General features: G+C 37.8%; 1 protein-coding gene across 1 annotated transcript in view; it reads right to left on the reverse strand.

Moving 5' to 3' along the window:
- GRM3 (glutamate metabotropic receptor 3) overlaps positions 1-25,011 on the reverse strand; it is a 219,878-nt gene that overhangs the window by 62,821 nt on the left and 132,046 nt on the right. The window contains exon 3 of the mRNA XM_012779525.3: positions 6,907-7,762. Coding sequence (XP_012634979.1) covers positions 6,907-7,762 — 856 coding nt within the window. The remainder of the gene's footprint in view (positions 1-6,906; positions 7,763-25,011) is intronic.

Below are 25,011 nucleotides of genomic sequence, written 5' to 3' on the forward strand. Positions count from 1 at the left end.
ATTCTAATTTACTTTAGACAGTGGAATGAATTTTTTGATTACCACAGTTTTGGAATAAACCAGACACAAATGGAGTGCCTATGTTGCGCCAGATACAATGCTAGGGGTTTGGAGAAGAAACATGAAGAATGACTATGTAAACTTTCCTGCTGATATCACACAAGGTGACTAAAGAGCACTGTGGACACCTGCTAAACGTTTATAGTAAGAGGGAGGTGAGAATGATGACCAGCATTCAAGTACTTTAGCCCTCCTTCTCCATGTCTGCTCCTCAGGGCATAACCTTAGCATCCTTAATCTTTAGCAGGTGTGCTCACTGTTCAGGCATTCTGAGAATTTTGCTAGTTTCCTAGGAAAGCTTAACTAGCCCCAGCTTTGAAAAGGACTTTCCATACTCTTCTGCTCCATAAAATGACAATCTAATCTTAAAATTCTTTAGAGAAAAATTCCTCTACTTCAGTATGTGATTGCTATCCTGGTAAGGAATTTTTTTCTGTACTCTCTGAAATACTGCATTTCTGTATGTTGGCTTTTCAGTGTCCTGTTGAGGATGAGGAGTAGCATAAAGGTATAGGGATGTGGGAAAATCATGTTCTCAATTCAACTGTGACAATGTTTCCAGAGATTAGAAACCTTTATAAGACCAGTTTGGTGTGGGACAATACAGGGTATCTGAAAGTATCTGAAATGTCAGATAGATATGGTAAACTGATTTTTAAATAGTATTTTAGTTACATTTAAAAAAATGTTCAAAATATTTTCTCCAATCTCCAGACACTTTTGCAAGTGATGTTCTTCTAAATGCATGAGAGTGTCCAAAAAGTCTAGAAACATAGAGGAAATAAATAGTGTATTTATTGTGCTTTTTTTCCAATTAGCGAGGTGATAGAATCCATTTCTTTCATACTTCATTGGGGATGATTACTTTCTTCTGCTTCATAGACAAGATGGCTCTCCAAATGAATCAAGGTAAATTAAGGTTTATGACATAATAGTATTATTAACGATAGTAACTATAATGGTAGTAGTAATAATAACAAGCAGCAGCAGCAAGCAGAGGCCAAAGTAGATAATTAAGTTTCCTAGAGGCTCTTGTTTTCTACTGCATGACCTTAAAATGGGAATCATTTCTCAAGCTTCTAAGACACCAAAGCACAGATGCACAGTGCATAAACAAATAAGTGACCACATTAGCGGTGCCCTTTGGGGGCTTAGATCTTATTCTAGTGACCCCAGGAAGCTGACCAGAGAGAAAAGGGAAGAAAGAAGTACAGGATATTTATCTTTTACGTTTTGGAAATGCTTTTGATCAGCAGAGCTGGAACAAGTTTCTGTGCTTTTGTGGGAACTACAAATGTTCCAGGGGAGGAAGCAAGATCAAGAGCAGTTTGCTCTTTCAGGGACTTCAAAGCCCATTCATCTAAAGAGGTGGCCATTACCATTTTGGCTTCCTCGCTGTGCCTTGGATGGCCTTGCACTTTTCAAGAGGAGAGCCTTGCTGGGTTGGGGCCAGCCAAAATGTTATTCCTTGGAGTGCAGTGTCCCAGAAAATCTGCCCTGCCTGGCCTACGCTCTGTGATTATAGCCCCAACCAGGAGTGATCCTTGCTCCTATTGGATGAGTCAGACGCAGAGGTGAGTGAGGTAGCCGGGCTGGACTACACGTTTTCTGCCTCTGCCCCCCTTTCCAGTGTGGAGAATTGTAAACATAAGAACAAGGCTGGACTGTCACCACCAGGCTCTGGAGCTGGTAGTAGTCTATCTTTAGTGGTACCAGGAAAAAAAAAAAAAAAAAGCAAGCAAAAACAAAAACATGTCTTAGCTGTGTATCCTATTCCATCCTATTATGACTACCAGTACAGCGTAAGAGTGAGTTATTCTCTTCACTTATACATCAAGCCCTGGGAGTAAGCCTTGTTTGGTGAGTTTAATTTTTTTCTGGGCATAAAGGACAGACTAATTTTCCAATCCAAAACAAAATGGAAACTAAAACAGAACAACAACAACAACAACAACAAAAAACGTAGAGCGAGGCTCAAACATTGTAGCCTGCTTCTATAATTTGGAGTTGTTTTGGTCACTAAATGCTGGTGTAAGCTCCATGAAGCAGGGTCTGCATCTGTCTGGCTTAGGGTTGGGTCTCCAGATCCCAGCATAATGACTAATCATGTCTGCAGAATGAATGACTGAATCAGGACGTTGATGGTTTGCTGTCACCTATTCATTATGTGATCTTGGATAAATTTCCTTTTGTGTCAAGTTCTCTCTCCCTGCATCCTGGAACATTTTAGCCCACTCCTGAGAATTGCACAGAGGAATGTTATTCCTGAGATAATGCCTGACACTGGATGTGTCTCGGGGCACCTATGGCAGTGTGCTCTGTAAGCCGGAACTCTTTCTTTTTTCCTTCAAATTGGGTGTACACTGGTTACCTGACAGCTGAGCTCACTTTTGTGTGCTTCAGTAAGTGAAGATGGTAATGCTGACAGCCTGCATTCTCACCTCTGTCAAGTGAGGCAGAGGGGCAAGCTCATCTTTGAGGAAGGCCTTTTGTACTCTATGATTTCATTCTATTCTACTTTCTGGAACTGGTCTCAGAATAAAAAGTGAGAAAGATTGTACTGTACTGTGAACATAATCACAGTGATACTGCGTTTCTTTAAATGTTTCACAGGCCTCTCTATTTCCTCTTTCTTAACTCTCTTACATGGTTTAAGCTTTCATTTTACATGATGACCTCATGGAATTTTATCCAAAGTAATTTTGAATAAAATCACATGACACCAAACATAGTTCTCATTTAAATAGTTACTTTAGAAGTCTGGACAAGAAGACTTTTTCACAGGAAAAAAGTTTAATGACTAATTAAAAAATGCTTCGAAACTTTAAAAAAAGAATATCCTAAGGTTTGAAATCCTAGGCTCAGATTCCAAAGTTTGGATATTTGATGAACCACCTTTGCTTCAACTAATTGAAAAAGAAGACCAGGAACATTAATAATATCTTAAAAAGGAACACAAAAGAAAACATATAAACCTATTGATAGATTGTCTTTGATTCCTTCAACAGCATTTCATTAATATCTAGTGTGGGCCAGAAACTGTGTTAGGTGTTTGGGATCAAAGACCTCAACTTCCCAAGTTCTTGTGTATATACAAAAGCAGCACTGGATCTCATGACATGGATTTCAGTCTTCACCCCTGCTACTAACCAGCTGAATGGCCTTGGGCAAATCACTTTCAATTTTGGGGGTTCATCTATAAAACAGAGTGGTGGGTCTCTTCCAGCTCTAATGATATATGGTTTTATCCCAGATGAAATGATATAACTAAAGGAAAGAGCTTAGGTAAAATCAAGCCATTCTAGAAGTCATGTGGTTTTCTTTCTTGAAATTCATTTGTTAATGAATACAACAAATACATTAAATTTTCTCAAAAAGAATCATATTATAAATCTATTGATTGATTGTTTTTCTCATTCCTCATTCCTTTAGTTAACATTGACATAATGCCTCCTCTAAGCCAGAAACCATTTTGAGAATGTGAGATGGGAGATGAAATATATATTCTATGTCTTGAAAGGGTTCACAATCTAGTAATGGAGATAGAAAAGAAAACATGAATTTAGGTGTTAAGTGCTATTAATAATAGACACATATTTACTGAACACTTATTATGCTTGGGATACATAAGTGAACAAAATTGATACTGATTTCTGTTGCTATGGAGCTTGTATTCTAGTGTGAGGATCAAAGAACAAAGGATAAACAAGAAAGTAATAAATGACGTGATATGACAGAGGGTGAAGAAATCGTGGGGTAAGAAAAATGTAGAGTGGGTTAAAGGGAAATGGGTTAAAGTGGGTTAAAGGGAAATGGGGGCATCTGTGGTGGAGTGAGAGTGTTCTAGGTGGAGGAACTATCACATATGGAGAATACAAAGGCAAAAATAAAGGCATGGCATATTTTGGGAACTGCAAGAAGTCTTAATGGAAGGAAGGGTGAATATGAGCTGTATGTCAGGAGATGAGTCTAGGGAGGTGGGCAGTGGTTAGACCCTGGCAAGGAGAGCTTACTCTTTAGATGAATCTTTAAGAATTCTGAAGAATCATTTTGCAAAAGAAATGTTCAAATTGGATTAGTTTCAAACAAGACCCATGTTGGCCAGTGGTAGAATTGAATGCACTGAAACACCAGGGAGTATTTTAGTCTATTTAAAAATTCTCAGGAGGCCCAGCTCTTTTATTCTGCATGGACTAGAGCTATTAGGGAATTGGCTACAACTATCCCTTGTCAGGAGTAAGAGCATCACATACAAGCAAATGGCTGGAAGAGGACTTTTTCGACCCAATTGAGCAGATTGTTTAGTGCCTGCTAAGTGTTTACTATTGTGCATAGTCCATTGCCTAAATATTCAGTTTAGAACAGCAGAGATACTATTTCAGGAAAAAATGTAAAACAAGCCTGCTTTTCAATAGCTAACAACGAAAAAGAAAATATCCCATAGTATGTCTCAATCTTAAGGCAGTAACATGGCATACATACTTATAATCTTTTATCTTTTTCCAAGTTTAAAATATGCATATATTTAGTCATATACAGGTTACTATACTGCATTCTATAACCTGCATTCTATTACACACACACACACACACACACACACACACACACACTCCTCCTAGCAAAGTGCTAGATTCTTACAGTCTTTTCTTTGGTTTATTTCTCTAATGTACTATTTAGCTAATTTAGCATTTTGATATCCTTCCATAGTAATGTGTTTTCTTGTCCAATTCTCACTGCTAAGAATATTTACCTTGTGGCTGGTCTAAATTCCCTCTCTTTTATGTAGTTTAAATTTGTTTTTCACCCTCCTACTCTCTTCAGAGATGGAGAATGACTAGTAATGTCTGACAAACTGAGAATGCTAAAATAGCACTCTGTGGTCAGGTCTGCACAGCCAAACTGAATGGTAGGCTTGAAGCTAGTAATTGAACAAGACAGACAAAAAGAAGATACTTTTGTTTTATTTATCCAAATAATAGCCTTATTTCTTCACTTTTCTTTGCCTTTTCAGACCCAAGCAAGTCACTAGAATGAAGGTTACATAAAACACCTTGCAAGGGTTGTCTGAATTTTAAGAGTTCTCTTTCTTTCAGCTGTTGTTGAGTGAATATATTTGTATATTTGCATACTAAGGGGTAAGGAATGAACTAGTACAACAAAGTTAATTAATATATGTGGTGAATAAAGATAAATAATACCCTCAAGGGTAGTCTGAAGGGGGAGTACGTGCTGAAGTAGCTTATTCATCTTTAAGAATTAAGTGCATTGTAGATGCTATTTATGATGCCTGAGAGTTTATTCATTTTTAGACTAACAGTATTCTTCTTTACTGACTCTAGGGCCCATTCTTATTTTCTGGAGATGTCACTAGGAGCGGATCCTGTAGATAAATGCTAATTTACTACCTTTTTATTTTTTTATTATTTCTTTATTTTTATTTTTTATTATTTCTATATGAAATACACCTATGGGAATACAGGGAACAAGCCAAGTTTAATCTTTGTCACTTTTAACAGTTATTCAATGGTAAACAGTGGTATCCATTAGATAAAGAGGAAGGAATCCTGACATAATTGATTTCTACTACTTTGGCCCCCTTTGGGGAGAACAAAGAAAATAAGATATGCAAAGATGAAGGCTGGTAATTTTCATGCTTGTTTTCAAGGCTGCACTAGGGATGATAATTCTGGAATACAAGCCAATGGTCATGGGGTTTTCTCTCAATACTACCTGTGATTTCACAGACCACTTGACTTCTGAGTGACTACCTATAAGGGTGGTGTGAGAACTTCCATTTACACCAATGATAATATGATTTGAGCATATAAACTTTCAGGTCTTTGATAATAAATCAGTTGAAACAGATTAGAATAATGCCCTAGTGGCATGGGAGATTATTAGCAATTTAGGCAAATGAAAGCATTTTATCATTGTAATGTTTTTGGCATCAGAATCTTTTGTGCCCAAGAATATTACTTAGCATTTTATGATTTGGGAGTAAGCTGTAGTATGCAGAATCAGTACTTTAATGAGCAGATATCACATGTACCTTAGTAGAGAATGTAGGCCTAAATATTTTGTGCTTTTTATTTTAGTAATATATTAAATACAACACTATATTTAGAGATATATAGGCCATACTTAGAACTAAATGAAGAGGCAGCAAAAACTACTTTTGAATGCACCTTTGCATGTTCACTACTATATCAGAATGATTTCCATCAGTCTTCAGTCCCCTTATACTCAAGCTCACAGAAAAAGAGTTTCATTTCATAACATAATTTGAGAAAATGCCCAACTTTTAATACCCATATAGAAAGGTTTCTACACAGCAGACGAAATAAACTTGAATGCCTAGAAATTACCCTGGTCTGGGTATCTTTTCTGTTTTTGTCCCTAATTAGGCTCTGGGAAAACAGTGACTTTTTTTTTCTCTCCCCCACTGTGAAAGTTATGAGATTCTTTTGCTCAAATCACCCTCAAAAAACGGCTTGGAAGTTCATGTTCCTTAGAGAGTTGCCGATTCTGCTAAAGAAGATTAAATGCCCACATCACATGTGTCATATCCTGCAGCTAACAAGAAAGACAGCAAATGTAGCATGGCCCTCATCGAGGGAGCAAGTGGGCTGTCAGCCCAGCCTAGGGTGCCTTTCATTGTCACGTTGTGCACCAGCCAAGATATGCATTCAAAAATGAGTGAGAACATCAACAACAAGCCATTACTTTGCATTCTGGAATATTTTTAACAGTTTTATCCCAGCCATGGGTTTGGGGGCAGAGGTGTTTGTTCCCTGTTTGATTTCACCTGTCTGCACCATAGAAGATGATTAAAGCCTCTCTGCTTACCTGTGAAGTTGATTTTTAGCAAGTAATCCTTGTACAACTTCTTCCCATCCAGGATCTTCATAGCATCACAAAGCTTGGTGGTGTTGGGGCAGAGGGTGCGCTGCATTTTGTGCAGGGCGTGGGCCATGGCGTACACCGCGTTCACCACGAACATGATCTTGGATTCTTGCTCGTAGTTGCTGCTGTCGATGGCTAGGTGCTTCTCGCAAACGCGCCTGTGGTTCCGTTTGTTCTGGAGGCTGCACTGGAACTTTTGCTCCCAGAAGTCCCGGAACCAGGGGTTGCGGTGGTTGTTGTAGGGGTTGAGGCTCTGGAAGTAGCGGTCGAAGGGGCGGACGGGCTGCGAGGCCAGCTCCAGGGTGATGGCGCCGTACGCCACGTGCTCGCTGCCCTTGACGATGCTCTCCTGCGCGCCCCAGCCGTCGCTGGCCACCCAGGTGAAGGACGCGTTGGCGCGGCTGGCGGCGGCGATGAGCTCGCGCGAGTCGTCGCTGCGCATGAAGAGGACCACGACGCGCGCGTTGGGCTTCTGCAGCAGCTCCCGGATCACGCTGTCGTAGGACTTGCGGATGTTGGAGCGGCCCACCTTCTCGGCCGTGGCGATGCAGATGTTGCGCAGGCGGGCTTCCTGCTCGAAGGCCTCGATGCCCGTCTCCCCGTAGTCGCCCTCGGAGGCCACGGTGGACACGTAGGTCCAGTTGAAGAAGCGCAGGATCTCGGCCATGGCTTTGGCCTGGTAGAAGTCGGGGGGCACGGTCCTGGCAAAGTAGTCGTAGCGCGACTTGTCGCTGAGTTTGGCGCTGGTGGACGCGTAGCTGATCTGAGGGATCTGGAAGAGCCGCAGCAGGTTCGCCACCTGGGGGAGGGAGAAAGGGGAAGTAGCTGTTTTAGAAACCCAGAGGTAAACGCATGGCTATGAAGAACGAATCAGACCAACCGAGCTCCCTTTCCACCTCTAGATCACTGCGTAGCTCTTGAGATGAATGGCAGGCTCTTCCCTGGGTGCTGTATTTTGGGTATTAGGGAGCTGGTCCAAAGCAGGTAGTGTGTGCTTTGGAAAAGGGAATAGCAGAGCAATGAGAAGGGCCCCAGTCTCTTCTGTACTCTGTGCTAGGCCCCAGAGTACGTTAAATACTGGTCAGGTTCCCTCAATGTGGTGGTTAAAAGTTCCTGGGGTCCTGCTATAGCTCAAACAATGAACTACAGTGAATTGGCCGAATTCGGTTTTTAGACAACTTGGCTGCAGTTGTATAGAAAGAGCCTGGGTGTTGTCTAATTCTCACTTCCCCCTCTTTTGCTAAAAACAGCAGTCTTTGAAAGAGTTTAATTTGGGAACTGTATGCCACATGGACAGTCCAAATTAGACATTTATCATCTAGGTTAAGAAAAAAAATAATCAATTCTGAAATTCTATTTCATCCACCCCAAATTTAAAGCATACACTTTTCTAAATTCTTAAAAATCTTGACCAAAATTTTCTTTTCTTTCTTTTAAAACTTTGTTTTTGCTTGGACTTTGTGAAGAGAAATCATACAAATATGCTAGTCTTATGGCATTTTGATTGAAAATCAAATAAACTATGGAGGACCTTGTCAAGAAAAACCACCTACTTCAAAATATTTAAAGCTTATTCTGAATCAAAATTTTAAATTTTTTATAATTCAGCTATCCATATTCCATTGCTTTATTTATTGTAGAATAAAAGAGGAAAGTGAGAATTTATCAAGAAGCTTTTTATGTATAACAGTATTTGCAGAAATTATATTTAAAAACATCTAAACAGATTATTTATCTAACAATAAGCTGGTTTTTATTTTTTCTGACTACCTCTCATGTTCTGAAAACTTCTTTCTCTATACTGACTTTAGTTAAATTATGTAATATGCTAAGTGGACTTTAATCAGAAACAACATTGAATATTCTAATATACTCTATGTACATTGGAATAAATATTAGTATTTAAAATTTTCCTTTTGGAAATTGTGGTTTCACATTTATATTTGACATGTAGGAAGCACAGCTTGAAATAGGCAGCTGTTAGCAAAGAGCACAAGCAACATAAAACAACTGACATCTGAGTCCTGATTAATCATCATTTTATCTGGCAAAGGAACCAACAGCCAAGTTCATACACAGCTACACAGCATGTTCTTGGAGGTCTGGCCTGCTATTAAAACCAACACTTGATATAGCCCAGAACTATCAGAAATATTTTCTATATCTTTTCAAATCCTAGTACCTCTCATTTAATCACAAATAGAATGGCTGGAAATCTTGAACTCAACATGCAATATAATGCAAATTAAAATACCCCAAATCTTTCTTGTATTTAGTAATCTAGGATATGGGTGAATTTGGGGGAATGGAGGTGAGTGGGTGGATGAATGGGTGGGTGAAGGCTAGTATATAATTTATTTCTTCTTTTCTCAGGATCAGGGGACTCTGGACAAAATGGCCTATACTGACTCATCTGACCATAGGATTATACTGCTTGTTTACTCAGCCTGATTGAAATGGCAGGTGGCACTGAGGAGGTACTGTCAGTACTTCTAGAACGAGTACTTGGCTTCCATTGGATTTCTATACCACTGTGGCAGGCTTGGTAATAACAGCCTTGTCTGTGCATGGGCTTGACTTGATAATGAAGTTTCTGGGAGCCACTATAGAGGCCATCTCTTCTTGATGCAATGGTTTTCTCATCTTCAAGTTATATTCTTAAGGACCTGAACCCCTCAGGGAGACAGAGAATGAAAGGAACTTAAAAAATACCCAGACATTATTTCCTGGCGAATAGGAACCAAAGTGAAAAGATCCTAAACTGCTGAAACTTTCTTCTCCCAGAGGGGTAGGAGTAATGAGAAGCTGCTCAAGAAAAAAAAGTTCTTGTCTTTTAACTAATAGGATCCTGTGACTTCATGTCTACCTCTCCAGGATGTTTGAAAACAATTTACAATCAAGGCAGGCTGGACAGGAGAATGAACTAGCCACAGAATAACCGCAATATGGGAAAGATTCTCTGCACTGGGAAGGAACATGAGCTGTAGCCTTTTTGGAAAGGTGGTGGGCTAGAATAAAACAGCAATTATTGCCATCATTTTAAGGAAAATTATATATACCTCTGTCATATGTGTTTAATAAGGAAACCCCAAGCAACTCTAGATAAAGGAGACACATTTGGCGAGTTGAAACATGAGAAAGAACACTAATAAGTAAGTATTACATAATCTCAATTGTATCATCTGTATTGTATAGCATGGAGCAATAACATAGTTCAAAGTTATGCTATTCAGAGTTACATTAAAACACATATAATATAAATGAATAATAGAGAAAAATGTTGAAGTGCTTTTATTATAGTGAGCTGTTCCTTTTAAAATTGATTTCCTTAGATTATAAGGGTAAAAATGCTTAACTTAAAAGTGAGCACCACAGGAAGCAATAGATATAAATTTTTTCTTTCCCCTCCCTTACCCATTCTAACTTTATTTCTAGAGAATAGCATTCATAGTTTGGCTTATGGATTTTAGAAATGTGTTTGTTCTGTTGTAAATCCAGTTACCACCTTACTGGGTGTTTACATATATATATATATATATGTATATATATATATATACACACATATATATATATGTATGTATTTCTCCTTTGATATTCAAGACAGTCTTATACAGTGGGTATTATTATCTCTATTTTAAAGATGCAAAACACTGAGTTCTGCTAGGCAGAGAAACTTGTTCCTAGTCGTACGGTTAGAATGTGGGGGCGGAATCAATATGTAAAACCAGATCTCTGGACTTTATGTACTGTGGCTGTCCAATCACAGCTTTCTTTCTACCCTCTACTGTGTGACTGTGAGCCTGAGGCCTCAAGCACAGGAAGGTATCCAGGTAGAAAGAACAGGAGAGAGGAACAGAAGCAACATTATGTACCATAGATTGCCTAGTTGCTGTTAGGAGGACCTTTTTTCTTAACATAAATCTAAAACCAGGATTGAGCAATATCCAGGTAGTGTCAGCTGGGTTTCTGCTGACCCAGCTAACATTTGTCTAAAAGCTGGACATCTGAAACATTCCTGACTTGCTTTACTGGCCATATGGTTTCTCTGAGAAAGTTTGAAGAAATAAGGGGAACTCCTACACTGGACATCATTTTGAATGGTAAAAAAAAAATGTTTTAGAATGGGGAAGTAATGTAAAATTTTGGAAGAAAGTTACCCAATTATGTTATTATTAGTAGGAGTGGAGGAAGGAAAAAAAGGATCCAGTTATATATACTTTAGAAAAAAATCATTTTAAAAGTAGAGATATGCTCAAATAGATACAGATTCTAAAAAGGAATATGGCTTAAGAGAGACAGAAGGACTTAAAAAATAATTCATGCAATGCACAAGACAGAGAAGACAAGAACTCCAGAGAAGCCACTGAGTTGCTGGGCTGCACTGGGGGATTTGGGTGTCATAAGAACTGGTGACACAGGGTGGGTGCTGTTGGTGTGTGGGGGCTTTCCCCCCACACAATAGGAAGGATCAGTATGAGTCGGTAGGAATGAGGGACACTAACGCACAATGTGGAAATCGAGCAAAATGATTTTTGTTGTTGTTATTGTTTTTTGTTTTATTTGAAATAATGTTTCAGGAGATGTGGCAGGAAGCACTATAACCATTGGAAGGAAAAGTTGGTTCTATATGAGTAAAAGAAAGACACTTGCTCAGTCCCTCTTGTTTTCTCATTTTTCCCATGGAGAATGTTTTCTAACATTGAAATGCTAGTACAAATTACATGAAAAGGTTATGCCACATAAAAGAAGGAGAGACTATATATTTAAAAAAAGCCTGTAATCATACGAATTGAGTTTGCCCTCCATAATGAATTCTGGAAGGAATTGAAGATTAAATTATGAAATCAGTATCAACACTTTTTGAAAAATCAATAATGGGAGGACTCAGAGGGTAAAAAGGGAGGAGGAAGGGCAAATTGAGGGAATATAAATCAAGAATAAATATAAATTAATAAGCATGATGTGCTTGGTAATTTTCTAGAACATAGTTTTCTAATAGAGAGCACAGGAACACTTAGAAATGAACCAGGCAATTACTAGGAATCAGCATGGGCTCAACAAAAGTGAATTTCGCCAGGAAGGTGTCTTTTCAACTTTAGCTGAACTATATATAGGGAAGAGTTGTAGTATGGAGAATCATTACTTCAGCAAGGTGTTGGTGCCCTTACATGGACTCTCTGGAGAAATGGAAAGTGATAGCAGTTGGATAACAAAGTTAAATATATTCAAAGAGAGAAGCTTGGATGAAAGTCTATATATAGTTGCCAAGTTTATCAATATTATTGGAAAAAATATAAATAAGCTGCAAGATCATTACATTGTAGAGCTGGAAGGAATCATGAAGATGATTTAAACCTTTTGTTTCATAGGAAATGGAAGCTTATAGGGTGAAGTGACTTTCCAAAGTTTACACCACACATAGGCAGAAAAGCTAAGGTTAGAGCCTAGCCTCTTGATCTTCCCAAAGGACCGGGCTCCCTGTCTGGAAACAAGGTGTTATACAGGGAGAGACGTAAGTTGCTGGATTTAAGTTAAAATTATGCAAGTGGAAAAGAAGAAGTAAACTAGGAAAAATGAAGTATGAATGCAAATTTGAATATTGCAGTTCAGCACGCTCCAGAAATCTGGGGGTGGCTAAAGTCAAAGAAGGATTATTATGTCTTTTGTTCTCTTTAGATTTCAGTTCAGAAGTCCTTAAAAATGAACAAAGAAGATCAATTTTAGTTTTCACATTCTCTAAGTTACTGCTCTCAGACTACCTTTTTGGGGGAGGCCTTTTAAAGATCTCTAATATTTTTAATAGTCCTAATATTTTTTGTGCCAGCTACTATTTTAATTGTTATAGATGGATTATCTCCTTTAATCATTTTAATAATCTTCAGAGGTAGATGCTATCATTATCTAATTTTATACATTGAGGAACTGAATCACAGAGTGCATAGGAATCTTACCAAAGAGCCCACAGATGATAGGAATTCTGGGACTATCCATTGTATTCACTCTTCCCAGATTTACTCAATCTATTCTGTAATCCAAGCTCATAACTGATTCCTCTCACTATAATGTTGCAGTGATGTATTTCAAGCTGTAACATGTTTGTTTTTATTTCTGAAGCTAAAAACTCTAGTTGAGGATCATGAGCAATCATTCCTCATCACCAAAAGTACACTTCTTCATTTGTCAGTCTATATGTTGTGATAGCTCATAGGCATTTGTATACTGACTGACCATCTTCAATGATAGCAATGATAGTCTAAGAATCTACTGGGAAATTTCCACTGGGAGGACAAAAGCTTCACGCTGTAAATATCATGATCAGGTTTGGCTTTATGATTTATGTGAGAAGCACAATAGCCTTATAGTAGAACCCATTATTTCCTAGGACCTGAGAGGCTGCATGCAGGGAAATGATGTTTAGCAGAAGCTTTTTCCATGTGTACATGTTCTATCGCTTTATATCCAATATTCAAATACTATGAGGTATCCATTGTTTTGCTGGTTTGAATTTTTCTGGGACTTAGGTACTGCAATGTTTTCATTGTAGCATATCAAGTCATAAGTGACAAGTGACTTTTTTGGCTCAAAAGGAATGCTTAGGATGCTGGACTTAGATTCTATTATGTTTTACAGAAGATGCTATGTTCTAAAATTAGTATTTTTGTCTTTTTCCTACGTTTGTGGTTGTAAGCTTGTGTAATTTAGGATGGGCTTCACTTGCAGTAGTTATCAAACAAACCATGGTTGCATGTTGTTGAATATCTGCCACCATTTTCCCAATATTTTCCCTTCCAAATGAACTCAACTCTATGTAGTTTCTCTGACTTACCATGTTCTCCAATCTACATGCCTTTGCATGTGTTTTGTTCCTTCTTCCCAGAATGGCCTTTACCACTTGTCTGCTCAGCTAATCCATTCAAGAGTTTCTCCTCTGAGGAACCTTTTTTGGTGCCTCACTTTAGGCTCACTTGTGTGCCCTTTCTCTGAGCCTCTTTCAGTCCTTTATGTATTTCTTTCATGGCATTAATTACAATTTGTGGTGATTTTTAGATTATTCATTAATTTCTCCACTAGAGTGAGAAGGCTTAAGAACAGGGAATGTTGATTATAAATCTGTATACTCAAATTCCTCACGCAGTGTAGAGGTGTTCCATAATGTTTGTTAAATGAATGAATGGATAGTTTGCTGCTCTACCATGTAACCTTTTCTAATTAAAAGCATAGGTTTCTGTGTATGTGGGTGGAGGGGGATCTGGCAATGGAAAACTACTCTCAAATACTATGAACAACAATTTGCTGGGCAGTGTGAATCCTTCATTCACTAATCATATTCAATTTTTTTCCTACAAAAATGAGATGACACATAAGACAAGGAATTGGTTTAGACCTTTAGGAATCTGTAGCCAAGGTTTTAATACCATTAACATCAATTTCTCAAAATTCTCTGTGTAACTAGGAGTATACAAAAGGAAGTCAATATTATACCAACTAGATCTGTACATTGTGCCAATGGCCTTAAGGCTAAAAACTGCTTTCTGTTCTAAGGAAAACAAATGAAGGACCTTATGCCTGAAGCATTTGTCTTCCAATCACAAATACCTAAAGTAAGATTCATGGAAACATATACTTAAGGTAGGCTTCACCATGTAAACTGATAGTAAGATCTTCTGGGAAGATAAGGTTTTTCTGGAGACAAATACATCATGTGCAAGGTACCTAAGTAATCAAACACTCAGAGCTAACATTGGTTGCTCACTTATTATTTTTGCTTTGGGAATGTCTAAACTTTATCTTCCCCTAATTAATAGTCAACTGTGGAGTGATGCTACTGTAGGTATCCAAACCATCCTCACTCACTGCTGTTAATTTTGAATTAAAGGCCAATTTATTTGGGACTTTTGCTTCTCTTGACCTTTTATTTTTTAGCAAGTCCGAGAGACTCTTCTTAAGATATCAAGTGTCATGCTTCATTTCAATGATGTTATGATCATGGGAGCAAAAAAATATGAACTATGGGAAAGACTTTAGGCAGTCTTCTATCCTTTTCCTGTTGTGGAAGAAAAGAATATGAATTGAAAAATTTCAGAGTCACCTGTGAGCCTCAACATCAGTTCTGTTGTCAATCTTCCCACTCAGGATATCCATGATGTAAGTTTCAAACATGAACTCTGTGCTTTCTGTGGTGACGCAATGCCAGATTTTTATTTTTCACCAGAAGAGAAAAAGACTATGCACATGGAGACTCTACCAGAAATGTTTCCCACTAAAGTGGTTTTCTAAAATGAGGATTCTTTTCAGAAGTTTTATAGTTATTGGCTTCTGAGTTTGTGCTAATATACATTACAGGGAACAATAATAATTGGTTTTTATGTAGACCTATGCTTAGCTACAAAAATTCCAGATGGCAAAGAGGCATCAAATGCTTGCTTCCAAGAAAAATGCTATTTACAGAGCTGAACTATATACATTTGAAAAATAAACCATTGCTACTGTCCTGGGAATCTGAAGACTTGAGAATAACCTCTGTGGATTTGCCTTTGTATTCTGCTCTGTTCACATATCTCTTTGGGGCTTTCTAAGAATAAGCCCACACCTTTAATTGCTTTGTCACACATGTAGTACTGAATGTTTTGTTTAGTTCTTTTTATTAAATTCTTATACATGAATCTGGAAGAGAACCACTGAGTGCTGCACTTTGAACCATCTGCTACCTCGTAACTCAGGTTATTACATAATACAAGTTCTAGAAGTAGTGATGTGCAGGGGCCTGAGTGGCTGCCTTATTCAGATTCATCAGGTTGCACGATTAGCTGTACAAAGTCTCAGATTGGCTTGTATTTTAAACTGGAACTGGAGGTGGTATATAGTGGAGAAACTGCCTGAGGAATTCAAGCTGTTCATATCACATGTGTTATCTGCCCATAAAGGATGCCAATCATATTTTTATTGCAAAAAGGATTAGTCACTAGTTTTTGTGGGGCCACATTACCTGCAGCACATCTGGGAACATTTTGAATGAAAACAGTCGACTGGAGCACATGTCTGATGGCCAGAAATTAATCTTGACTTAAGAAATCCTATAATGAAGTATTATAGCCAATGCCAGTTTACTTAGTAGAGTCTCAAAAGTCACCCATTTTTACATGTTGTGGGCCCGAAAAACAGTTGGATCAGATATACATATTGCTATTACCATTCAATAGCTTAACCTAGTCCCAATGATTTGGCATGGGTATTCCAAACAAAGGACTCCCTGATCATGAAAGAAATCTTCAAAAATAGCTCAAAGTCAGCCCTGAAGTCATTGCACCCAATACCTGTTGTTTGCCAACCCAGATTATCAGACACTTTCGTTTTCTTCATTTGAAACTAAAGGACTTATGAATAGTAAGGTTATTTATTTTGGTGTTCTCATAGGCTAAAAGGATATGCAGACCACAAAGGATTCCTTGAATCACATTTCAGGAGACTGACATTATAAGACACGTCAGGTTTCTTGCCATGACGCTGTCACTCTGCACTGTCTTGCTCCCTTAATAACAAAGCACTACAGGGGAATAACTTTGTTTCCATGCAGACTTTGCATGTACTCACAAGATGAACAAGAAGGTATTTTGCCCACTGAATCAGTCTGCATCTCCTCTTTGCTTCCCTTTTTCCCCATGAATTAATTTTTAAGAGAAATCATGGAAGTGAAGTGGTTTGGGTTCTGGTCACTAAAAATGGAGTCAAAAGATCTATGTCTAGTTTGAAGTGTTTTTGTATTTGCCAGAAACACCTGCAAAAGCATCACACCCAGGGTGAATTGACACCAAAAGACATGTTAGAAACACATCCTTTAGTGCCTTAGATATTGATTGCTGACAATGTCTCTTGAAGATTTAAGAGCCTTAAGTTGAACTAATCCATATTTTTCTGTGGTTCCTGAAGTCACTTGTATAAAAATAATGTGACAAATATTGCCTTACCAATGAAAAAGGCATTCCCATCTTTTTTGATTGTTAACCAAAGGACAAAAGCTGTTGGGTATGTTTGGGTGGAGCCCAGGACTGTAGCCTGTTTCTTTAAATGGTCACTGTTTACTTCTGAAGTCTTGTGGCAATAATTTAGGGCAGAGAGATATATGCTGTATTATTTGTAGCAAATAGAACTGTGTCATTCCTGATTTCCTTCTTAATTGTTCATTACTTCAACAGAGCTGTCAGGGAAAAAAAAGGAGCAAATAGCATAGTGATTCTGTGCACAGGGTTGGAATCAGACAGATCAGCATTGGAATCCCAGCTCCTGGGCAACTTTAAGCACGTTATTTGAACTCCTTAAGCTTAATTTCTTCATCTGTAAGAAGGGAGTGGTAGTGGTAGTAATTACTGGTTTATGAAGTTGTGTGAAGATTAAATGATAACACATGTGAAGCCCTTATCTTACTGGCTGGCACATAGCAAATGCTCAGGAAATGACAAAGAAGATGATAATGACTAATTCACCAATCTCTTGTTCATCAAACTTTGGTGCCAATTATACAAGGCACTATTCTAAAACGTCGGTTTTGTAAGATGAGCAATGTACCCTCCCTGTTCACCAGGAAGTTGTAGTCTGGTGGGAGACAAAGAAACATAACTAAGGATAAAATTTTAAGAAATATGCATGCAAACAAAAACATGGTGAAGAGCAGCTAATTATATTCCAGGTGAGTCATGTAAGGCCCCCATGAAGAGGTAACATTTAGGCCTCATCTTGAAGAATAAATGAAAGTTTGCCAGGCAGAGATAGAGGAAAGAAGTTTTTAGGTAGAAGAGCGAACACAAGGACATAGATGGAAAAGTGCACATTTGCTTTAATAATGTCAGGTAGTTCAGTATTATCAGGGTACCCAGTGCATTGTAGGGGTTAGTAGCAGGCAGGACACTGACTTGCAGATAAAAAAAAAGGGATTAGTAGAAAGTAAGGAAGGATAAAGGGATTGTGGTCAGACCGCTAGTATTTTATATGCAATTTTAGGTATTTTGAACTTTATTCTTTAAGATATAAAACTATTAAAAATTTTTATTAATGATATGATGTGACAAAAGTTATGTTTTAAAAAGACTACAGTAGATGACATCCAACTTGAGAAGAGGGAATGGTGATTGGATGGACAAGATATTCATTCTGACTTAGGCTATGAGTTCTTGAAAGCCAGGGACTATGTAATCTCAATAAACTAAATAAGTTAACAATAGAAATATCAAGATTGTAGCTTTGAAAATTTTGAACCTACTTACAGCTATTCTATTTGGTTGATAGTAATTACTCAAGTACTTATATTTTAATTTGTTCTCCTGTTTGTGTCATTACAGGTCACCTTCAATTCTTGGACAGAAGCAGGTCATAAATAATAATGATTGTTGGAGAAAGTCATGTAATATAAAAAGGTTGAGGAATTTTTAAATTCCTTGAAGCATCTCTGAAAAGATAACAAAAAAACCTTTCTTTAACATAGAAATAAGAGCTGAAAGTCAGTTAAGTAGTCATTGATAACAGCTGAAATTCTCTGGATGGTACAAACCTGCAGCATTTATTGTTGAATTTCTTTAAATCTTGTGTTAATATAAATGATAGTTCATAAAACTACTTTGTAAACATAGGTACTATGTGCTTAATGCATATGTATATTTTTTATTTAGATGGAAATTGCTTTTTTGTAGAAAAATGCTGAACAAATTTTAGATCACTTTTTTAACCACATCTATTTTCCACATTGAGAGAGCTTAATTGCCTGGTTTGCATTCTGTGGAGCCTCATTGTGAACCTGATGGCATCTCCCTACACTGGAAGCACAGTGCCTGCGAGGAACCAACTAGTGCCTAGAATTCACGCCCTGTAAATTCAAACCTATTAAGGGATGGCAAATCTCCCAAGATGCTTTGCCATTCTGACCACTTGACAAAGAAATCAGATCTATGTTTGAAACAGGAATTTTGAAGGTGTTTTTGCTATTGTAGTCTCCCCTGCCTCGCTCCCTCTATTGGCATGTGAAGTCAAAGCGTTGGCAAGAATCAAGACCTTGTTACTAGTGACAGAGGGATTTCCACAATATACCAGGTGGTGATGTCAAAAATAGCGACACCACAATTTTAGTGTTTGAAGTTCCACTGATATACTGCCTGGAGTATTGCTTGTTTAGAGTTTAACTGCAGGTGTTTTTGGAACACTGTTCTTAAATTTGCAAAGTCCACTAATTGGAAAAATACTCTGTGAGTTTTCAACGGCATTTTTTTATAGATCAGTAGAAGCACTTCTACTACATTAAGTCAATGGGCTTTCATTATTATAAACTGCTAAGAGTTGGCTCCTTCCACATTGAAATACTGAACCTTGTACATATTGATCCACTAAAAAGGCACATATTTAATAGTAATTTGGAAAGAGAACTTTGTGTCATTAAAGCAAAATCATATCTTAGGTCTAACTAAAAGTGTCAAGAGTCTTATTTCAATTATTTAATAGTTTACCTATTAATCTATAATGATAGCATAAAAGACTTGCTGCTCTCTTAGAAATGTCTGTATTCCTTGCTTTTCATTCTATGACCTCCATCATAGACGTGTGACCTGCAGTATAAGCCTGGTTCACAGCCATGGGCCAGTCTATTGCCCTGTGAACTGATGCCCTGGGAACAGTGGTCTAGCTGGTAACCTCTTGTCTTTCACTAGTTCCCGAAGAAATGACAGAAGGGGAATTATTAAGAAACAAATTAACCTCAAAGCAAAGAAAAAAAATAGTGTATCTTAGATGATTACCTCTGACGAGACATTTCTACAATGAAACAATGTTAACAAAAGCATTTTTAATTGCTGGTGCTGGTGCCTTGCTGTGACAAAGTCCTTGAACAGCCTTGCTCTTTCTTGGAGGAGGTGAAGCAGGAGCGATGGAAGGAGGTTTTAAAACAATCAGCTTTGTGAAATTGCTTTAGAATGAAAAGTCTGGGAAGGAAATAAATAAAAAGATTCTATCTAAGATAACTTTTGAGTCAGGTTTTTCTGAAGCTTAGACTATGTGAGGGAGTGATTAGGACCGCAATGTGGGAGGCAAGCTATCTGGATTCTGATATCGAATTTGCTATTTGTAAAGTGATAGAAATGTGAACTTGGCACTTGACCTTTGTGAGTCTGAATTCTTCTTGGAACTGTTCCTCTTGGACTGGACTGGTGATGTGGAAAGTAAAAAAAGCTAACAGGTAATAATATCTACTAAAATGTTGAATGCTGGATTAGTATGTAAGGTGCTATTTTTATTGCTTTTCATCTATTTATTTAATTCCCATAAGAACACAGTGAGAGAAGCGATTAATAGCCCCATCTTAGACATGAGGAAAGAGACAATGAAGGGTTAAGCAAATCCTAGTCAGTCTGCAACTGGGTTTTAATCATTGTGCTGAAATTTTCCAAGAAACACACACTAAAAATAGTTTATAGTAGTAACTTATCCCTGCTATAATCATTGTTTTTGCAATTTTAAACTCACTAAATGCAATTGCCACTTTTACTTTTCTAGACACTAGTAACAGATTAGCAAATGGACTTCTAATGCTGTCACTCGGCTCTCCTTGAGGACATGATGGTGTTCCTTCCTCCTTTGTGTTAGATATCAGTACGGCATCTGGCAGATGGTGGGCACTCTGCATATTTTATCTGTGGGGAAATAGAGCCAGATTAGAAGAAGGATGGGGCTCTAACATCATCCCAAATGGCCCTGACTGTCCAGGTGTGTTGAACCTTGGATAGTCTTCTCTGGAATAGTTGGTCGAAGGATGAATGGCATGGAACCCCTACAGCTGCTCTCAAATCGAGGCATCTTGTGGCACATGTGTACAGTGGAGGTCAGGGAATTTCATGCCACATGCTTACCTTGCTACAGTTATCTGTCTTTTATATCACATCCAGTTTTCCATTGTAGGAAAATGCTTAGTTTCACTTACAAACATCTAGACTAATGTAGAAGAGGTAGGTCATGGTTGTGAGCTCGAATTTAAGATTTATGTAGGGATTTTCAGCCTTCTGAAAGTATAGTAAGTCAACATCTTTCAATTCTTATCAATTGTAAGCAGGTTATCAGTTCTTTCAATTCATTCAAAAAATATTTACTCTGTACCTAGCATTATTCTAGGTTCCAGCAATATAAAGACAAAAAGATGTGTTCCTAAATTCAAGTAGCTTATATTAATAGTTTTATGGAAAATATATATGCAATGAACAATTATATTTAATAAGATAGTAGTGGAAATGTGTGTTTATGTAGCAGGAGCTTGGGAAAGGTTTCTCAAAGGGATAGTGTTTGAGCTGAGGACTGAAGGAATGTTGGATTTGGCAAAAGGACATTACATTCTAGGTGGCAGAAAGACTGTGTTTTCTTTTTTGTGAAAGACTGTGCACATACCATCCTGTAGACTATAAGAAAGCAGGAAGACTTCAAAGGAAGGTTTTCTGTCTACAGAGATCTAAGTCTTTTTCTTGTCCAACTCTATTCTTTTCTGTTCAGTCTGTTATTCTTTCTCATCTCCTAGTATGTATGTTGTCAATTGATACTCAGGCCCTACACTTGTACCTGTTTTATGTATGGACCTGATGTTTCCCAATTTGCTTATGAATCCTTCTGGGGTTTGTAAGATGTCTACTATTTTAAAATTTTATTTTACATCGTCTTTATTCCATGTCACCAAGACTCTCCATAATAATGTTGTACCGTACCTAAAATATATATCCTTAATAAATGCAACCCTCATTGCAATATGTAGGCAAATGAAGTGTTAATTCATCAAATTCACAAAAATGCTATTATAACCAAGTGAAATAACAACTGACTGGACTTCTGCTTCAACGTCATCCTGACAGGAAAGAGCCTATTATTATTTTTCTTCTTGTTTTAAATATTAATACTTCCTTTGTAATCACTTATACCCTAATAGGAGAGAATTTTGATAGTGCAACATATAATTATAAAATTAAGAAAGACCCTTAAATGCCATGTAGTTCAAATACTAATATGTTGCTTCAGTCTCCTCAATAATAGGACAGTTTTTGCTTGAATAACTCCTGTGACAGAGGACTCACTTCTTTTCACCTCCCTCCTTCCAGGCTGTCTATCATTTATAAAAACTCTTCCTTATGTTGGCTCTAAATATGACTTGCTCTAGATCAGTGATTCTCAGTGAGGAAAGGGGATAATTTTGTAACTTGCCAGGGAATGGAAACCTTTTGGGATGTCACAGCTTGGGGCACTACTGGTATCTAATGGACAGAGGTCAAGGATGCTACTAAACATCCTATGATAACCCCACCCAACAAAGAATTGCCCAGCCAAAAATGTCAATAGCAGCAAGATTGGGAAACTCTGCTCTAGAGTCAGTCTATTTAACCACAGAGAAAGTTTAACTGTTTACATTCAGTAGTCTATCAGGTACTTGGAAACAGCTAACTGCATGAAGGCTTTTGCACCAAGTTCTGCAATCATTTTTCTGATGCTCCTATAATAAGACTAGCAATTCATGTGTGACTTTCCCCCAAAGCATTTGAATTTAAAGGAGGAATTAATCAGTGAAAGAAGGCAATACTTAATATAAATCAATCCGTGGTGGTCTACTTTAGCTCTGTGGAATTGAATGGAGGAAGTAAAATAGAATGGTATGTTTATGTGTTCATCCTCCTACCCCATATAGCTAAAATCTATGAAATTTACTGCAAGGAATTTAGCTTCAGGAGTTAGTCTTCTCAGGCATACAATGTGAGCAATGCATGGCATGCCCAAATCCATGTCATGGTAAACTCTGTCATAATGACCATCTCCCAGAGTTAGAGTGTTCCTGGGATGTAGACAGTGCTAGAAATTCTGACCATACCAGGGATAGGAAAGAAGTAGTAATATCCTTTTAAGGCTCTCTTCTGTCCTTTCTATGAGCCAAAATTTTAGATGCCATCTAAGCTAGATCCCCATTTGTTGCTGAATTCACTTTAACACTCAGGGACAAAACAATAACGAGGTCAATTTATACCTGCCACGTTCTAGCTAAAATTTGCTCCATCTAGGCAAGAAAGACTGAGGAAATGATACTTCTCTGAAAAGAATGAGTAACATTTCAAGGAACATTTTCAACTGGACAATGTAGGAGCTAACTACAGTCTATTTGAAAAGCAACCGACCTGATTCTCTTCTTGAATACTGTTTTCCCTGAAGTGGGTGGATTGCAGGCTTTTAAAGAAATACAGGATACAGTTTTAAAAATTCTTTGAAAAGAAACTTATCACCAGAGAGGATGAATAGATCCCATGTATATTTGCTAATATCGAAGGATTTTGGTGCTACCTTCTATTGATTACTGAATTAATAAATCAATTAAATCAATTGCTTTATAAAAGGGACCACCACAGACTGATTTGTTGTACTTAGTAAGAATGTTGGGAAAATAATTATCCAGTTTCTTTATCAGTGGTGATACAACTTAAGCCAGCAAGTCATTAAGAATTCCCCCTTTCATGCAGTTTTCATTATCAGCAAACACTGTCTATTGTATGAACTAACACAGCAGGAGATATCTCCTAGGCTGACTTCCAGAAGAATTCCTCTCCTTTAGTGGGAAGATAAGAAAAGAAGAAGCTGGAGAGAAAGCACCTCCTGAAGCAGTCCCGCTGATAAAGCCCAAATGGGGAGATTACATGACTAAACTGACCCAACTGTTAATACAAAAGGGAAGATGCACAAATGCTATCATTCTTTAAAATTTTCTCTCAGCAGGCAATTTCATAACTGAAAACTCTGCTCTGGGACTGAATGTTACGATTAGATGGTAGGAATTTTTTAAATTATGTGATTTGTACTCACTTATTTCTTTTACAGATTCACCCTCTTTTTGTGTTCCCCTAATCAGTTCAAGCAAAGACAATTGCCAGTACATATCCAGGAAGTCAAAAGTAGGCAAAAATGGATGGTAGTGCCACCAGCTATCACCACAGTTCCCAGACCCAGAGTGTATGATGAGAATCAAGTCACAGGAGGAGTGTGTGAGTACAAGAGGTACACAGAGAGATCTTCCCTTGTAAAATGTTTCCCTCACTGGTGGACAAGAGGTCCTCAAATTCATCATTAGGAATTTATTACTTTGGGTTGCCATTGGCTACATTTATTAGAATTCTTATTAAACAGGATATATATTTCAAAGGAATAATGTACTTTAATTCCTAGCTATATAAGAGCTTCTTAAAACTTCTTTTTATTCAAGATGCTTAGCCAAAGGCCAGGCCCTGTGTGAAAAGGTTCCTTGGAAGGGTGCCTGGGAGTCAGTGTATAGATTAATTGCTCCAACTCCCAGCTTTTGCTTGGTCTGGACCAGTAGTCAGGAAACCTGGGAGCTGTGGAGGAGGCAAGCCTCTCTCCTTTCCCTTCTTCCTCCTGTCAAGGTTTTTATCCTCTTGCACGTGGACATTTGATCAGCCTCTTTAGATTTGGCATCTCATTTACACTATGGCCCTATTAGCCTTTCTCCAGTGCAACTTTCATTCTATTGCTGTTGTTACTCAAAACCTTTCTAAACGTCATTTCTTACCTACATGAACTATTATGAATTATAGTCACTGTTGTAATATTTCGTAGTAGTATTGGACCCCCCCAGCCAGATTTTAAGTTTCTTAAGGTCAAGGTTGTGTTCTATATGACTTTAGAGTTGTCTCTAACCCCTGTCACAGTGCAGTGCACACAGTAGGAGCTTAATACAGATTGACTTGCTGATTAACCCCATGGGGAACTATGAATAACTTCATGGGACTGCTTGGCTATAGGCAAAGCCACAGAGTTGGTTTTAGATATAGCTTGTCCACTGACTTTTCCTATAGTTTTAGAGACATAATAGTTACCATTAATTGAATCTGTTAATTTTTGGTGAGGCATTTTCCATAGATTTTCTCAACATATCCTCTTAACAAGGTTTTGAGGTAGATGCTATTTTTCTCATCTTACAGCTTAACCAGTAAATGGTGGAGTTGGAATTCAAACCCCAGTCTTCCTGATGCTAAAATCTGTACC

The sequence above is a fragment of the Microcebus murinus genome, chromosome 9 (assembly GCF_040939455.1).
Source record: "Microcebus murinus isolate Inina chromosome 9, M.murinus_Inina_mat1.0, whole genome shotgun sequence".
Classification (NCBI taxonomy): domain Eukaryota; kingdom Metazoa; phylum Chordata; class Mammalia; order Primates; family Cheirogaleidae; genus Microcebus; species Microcebus murinus.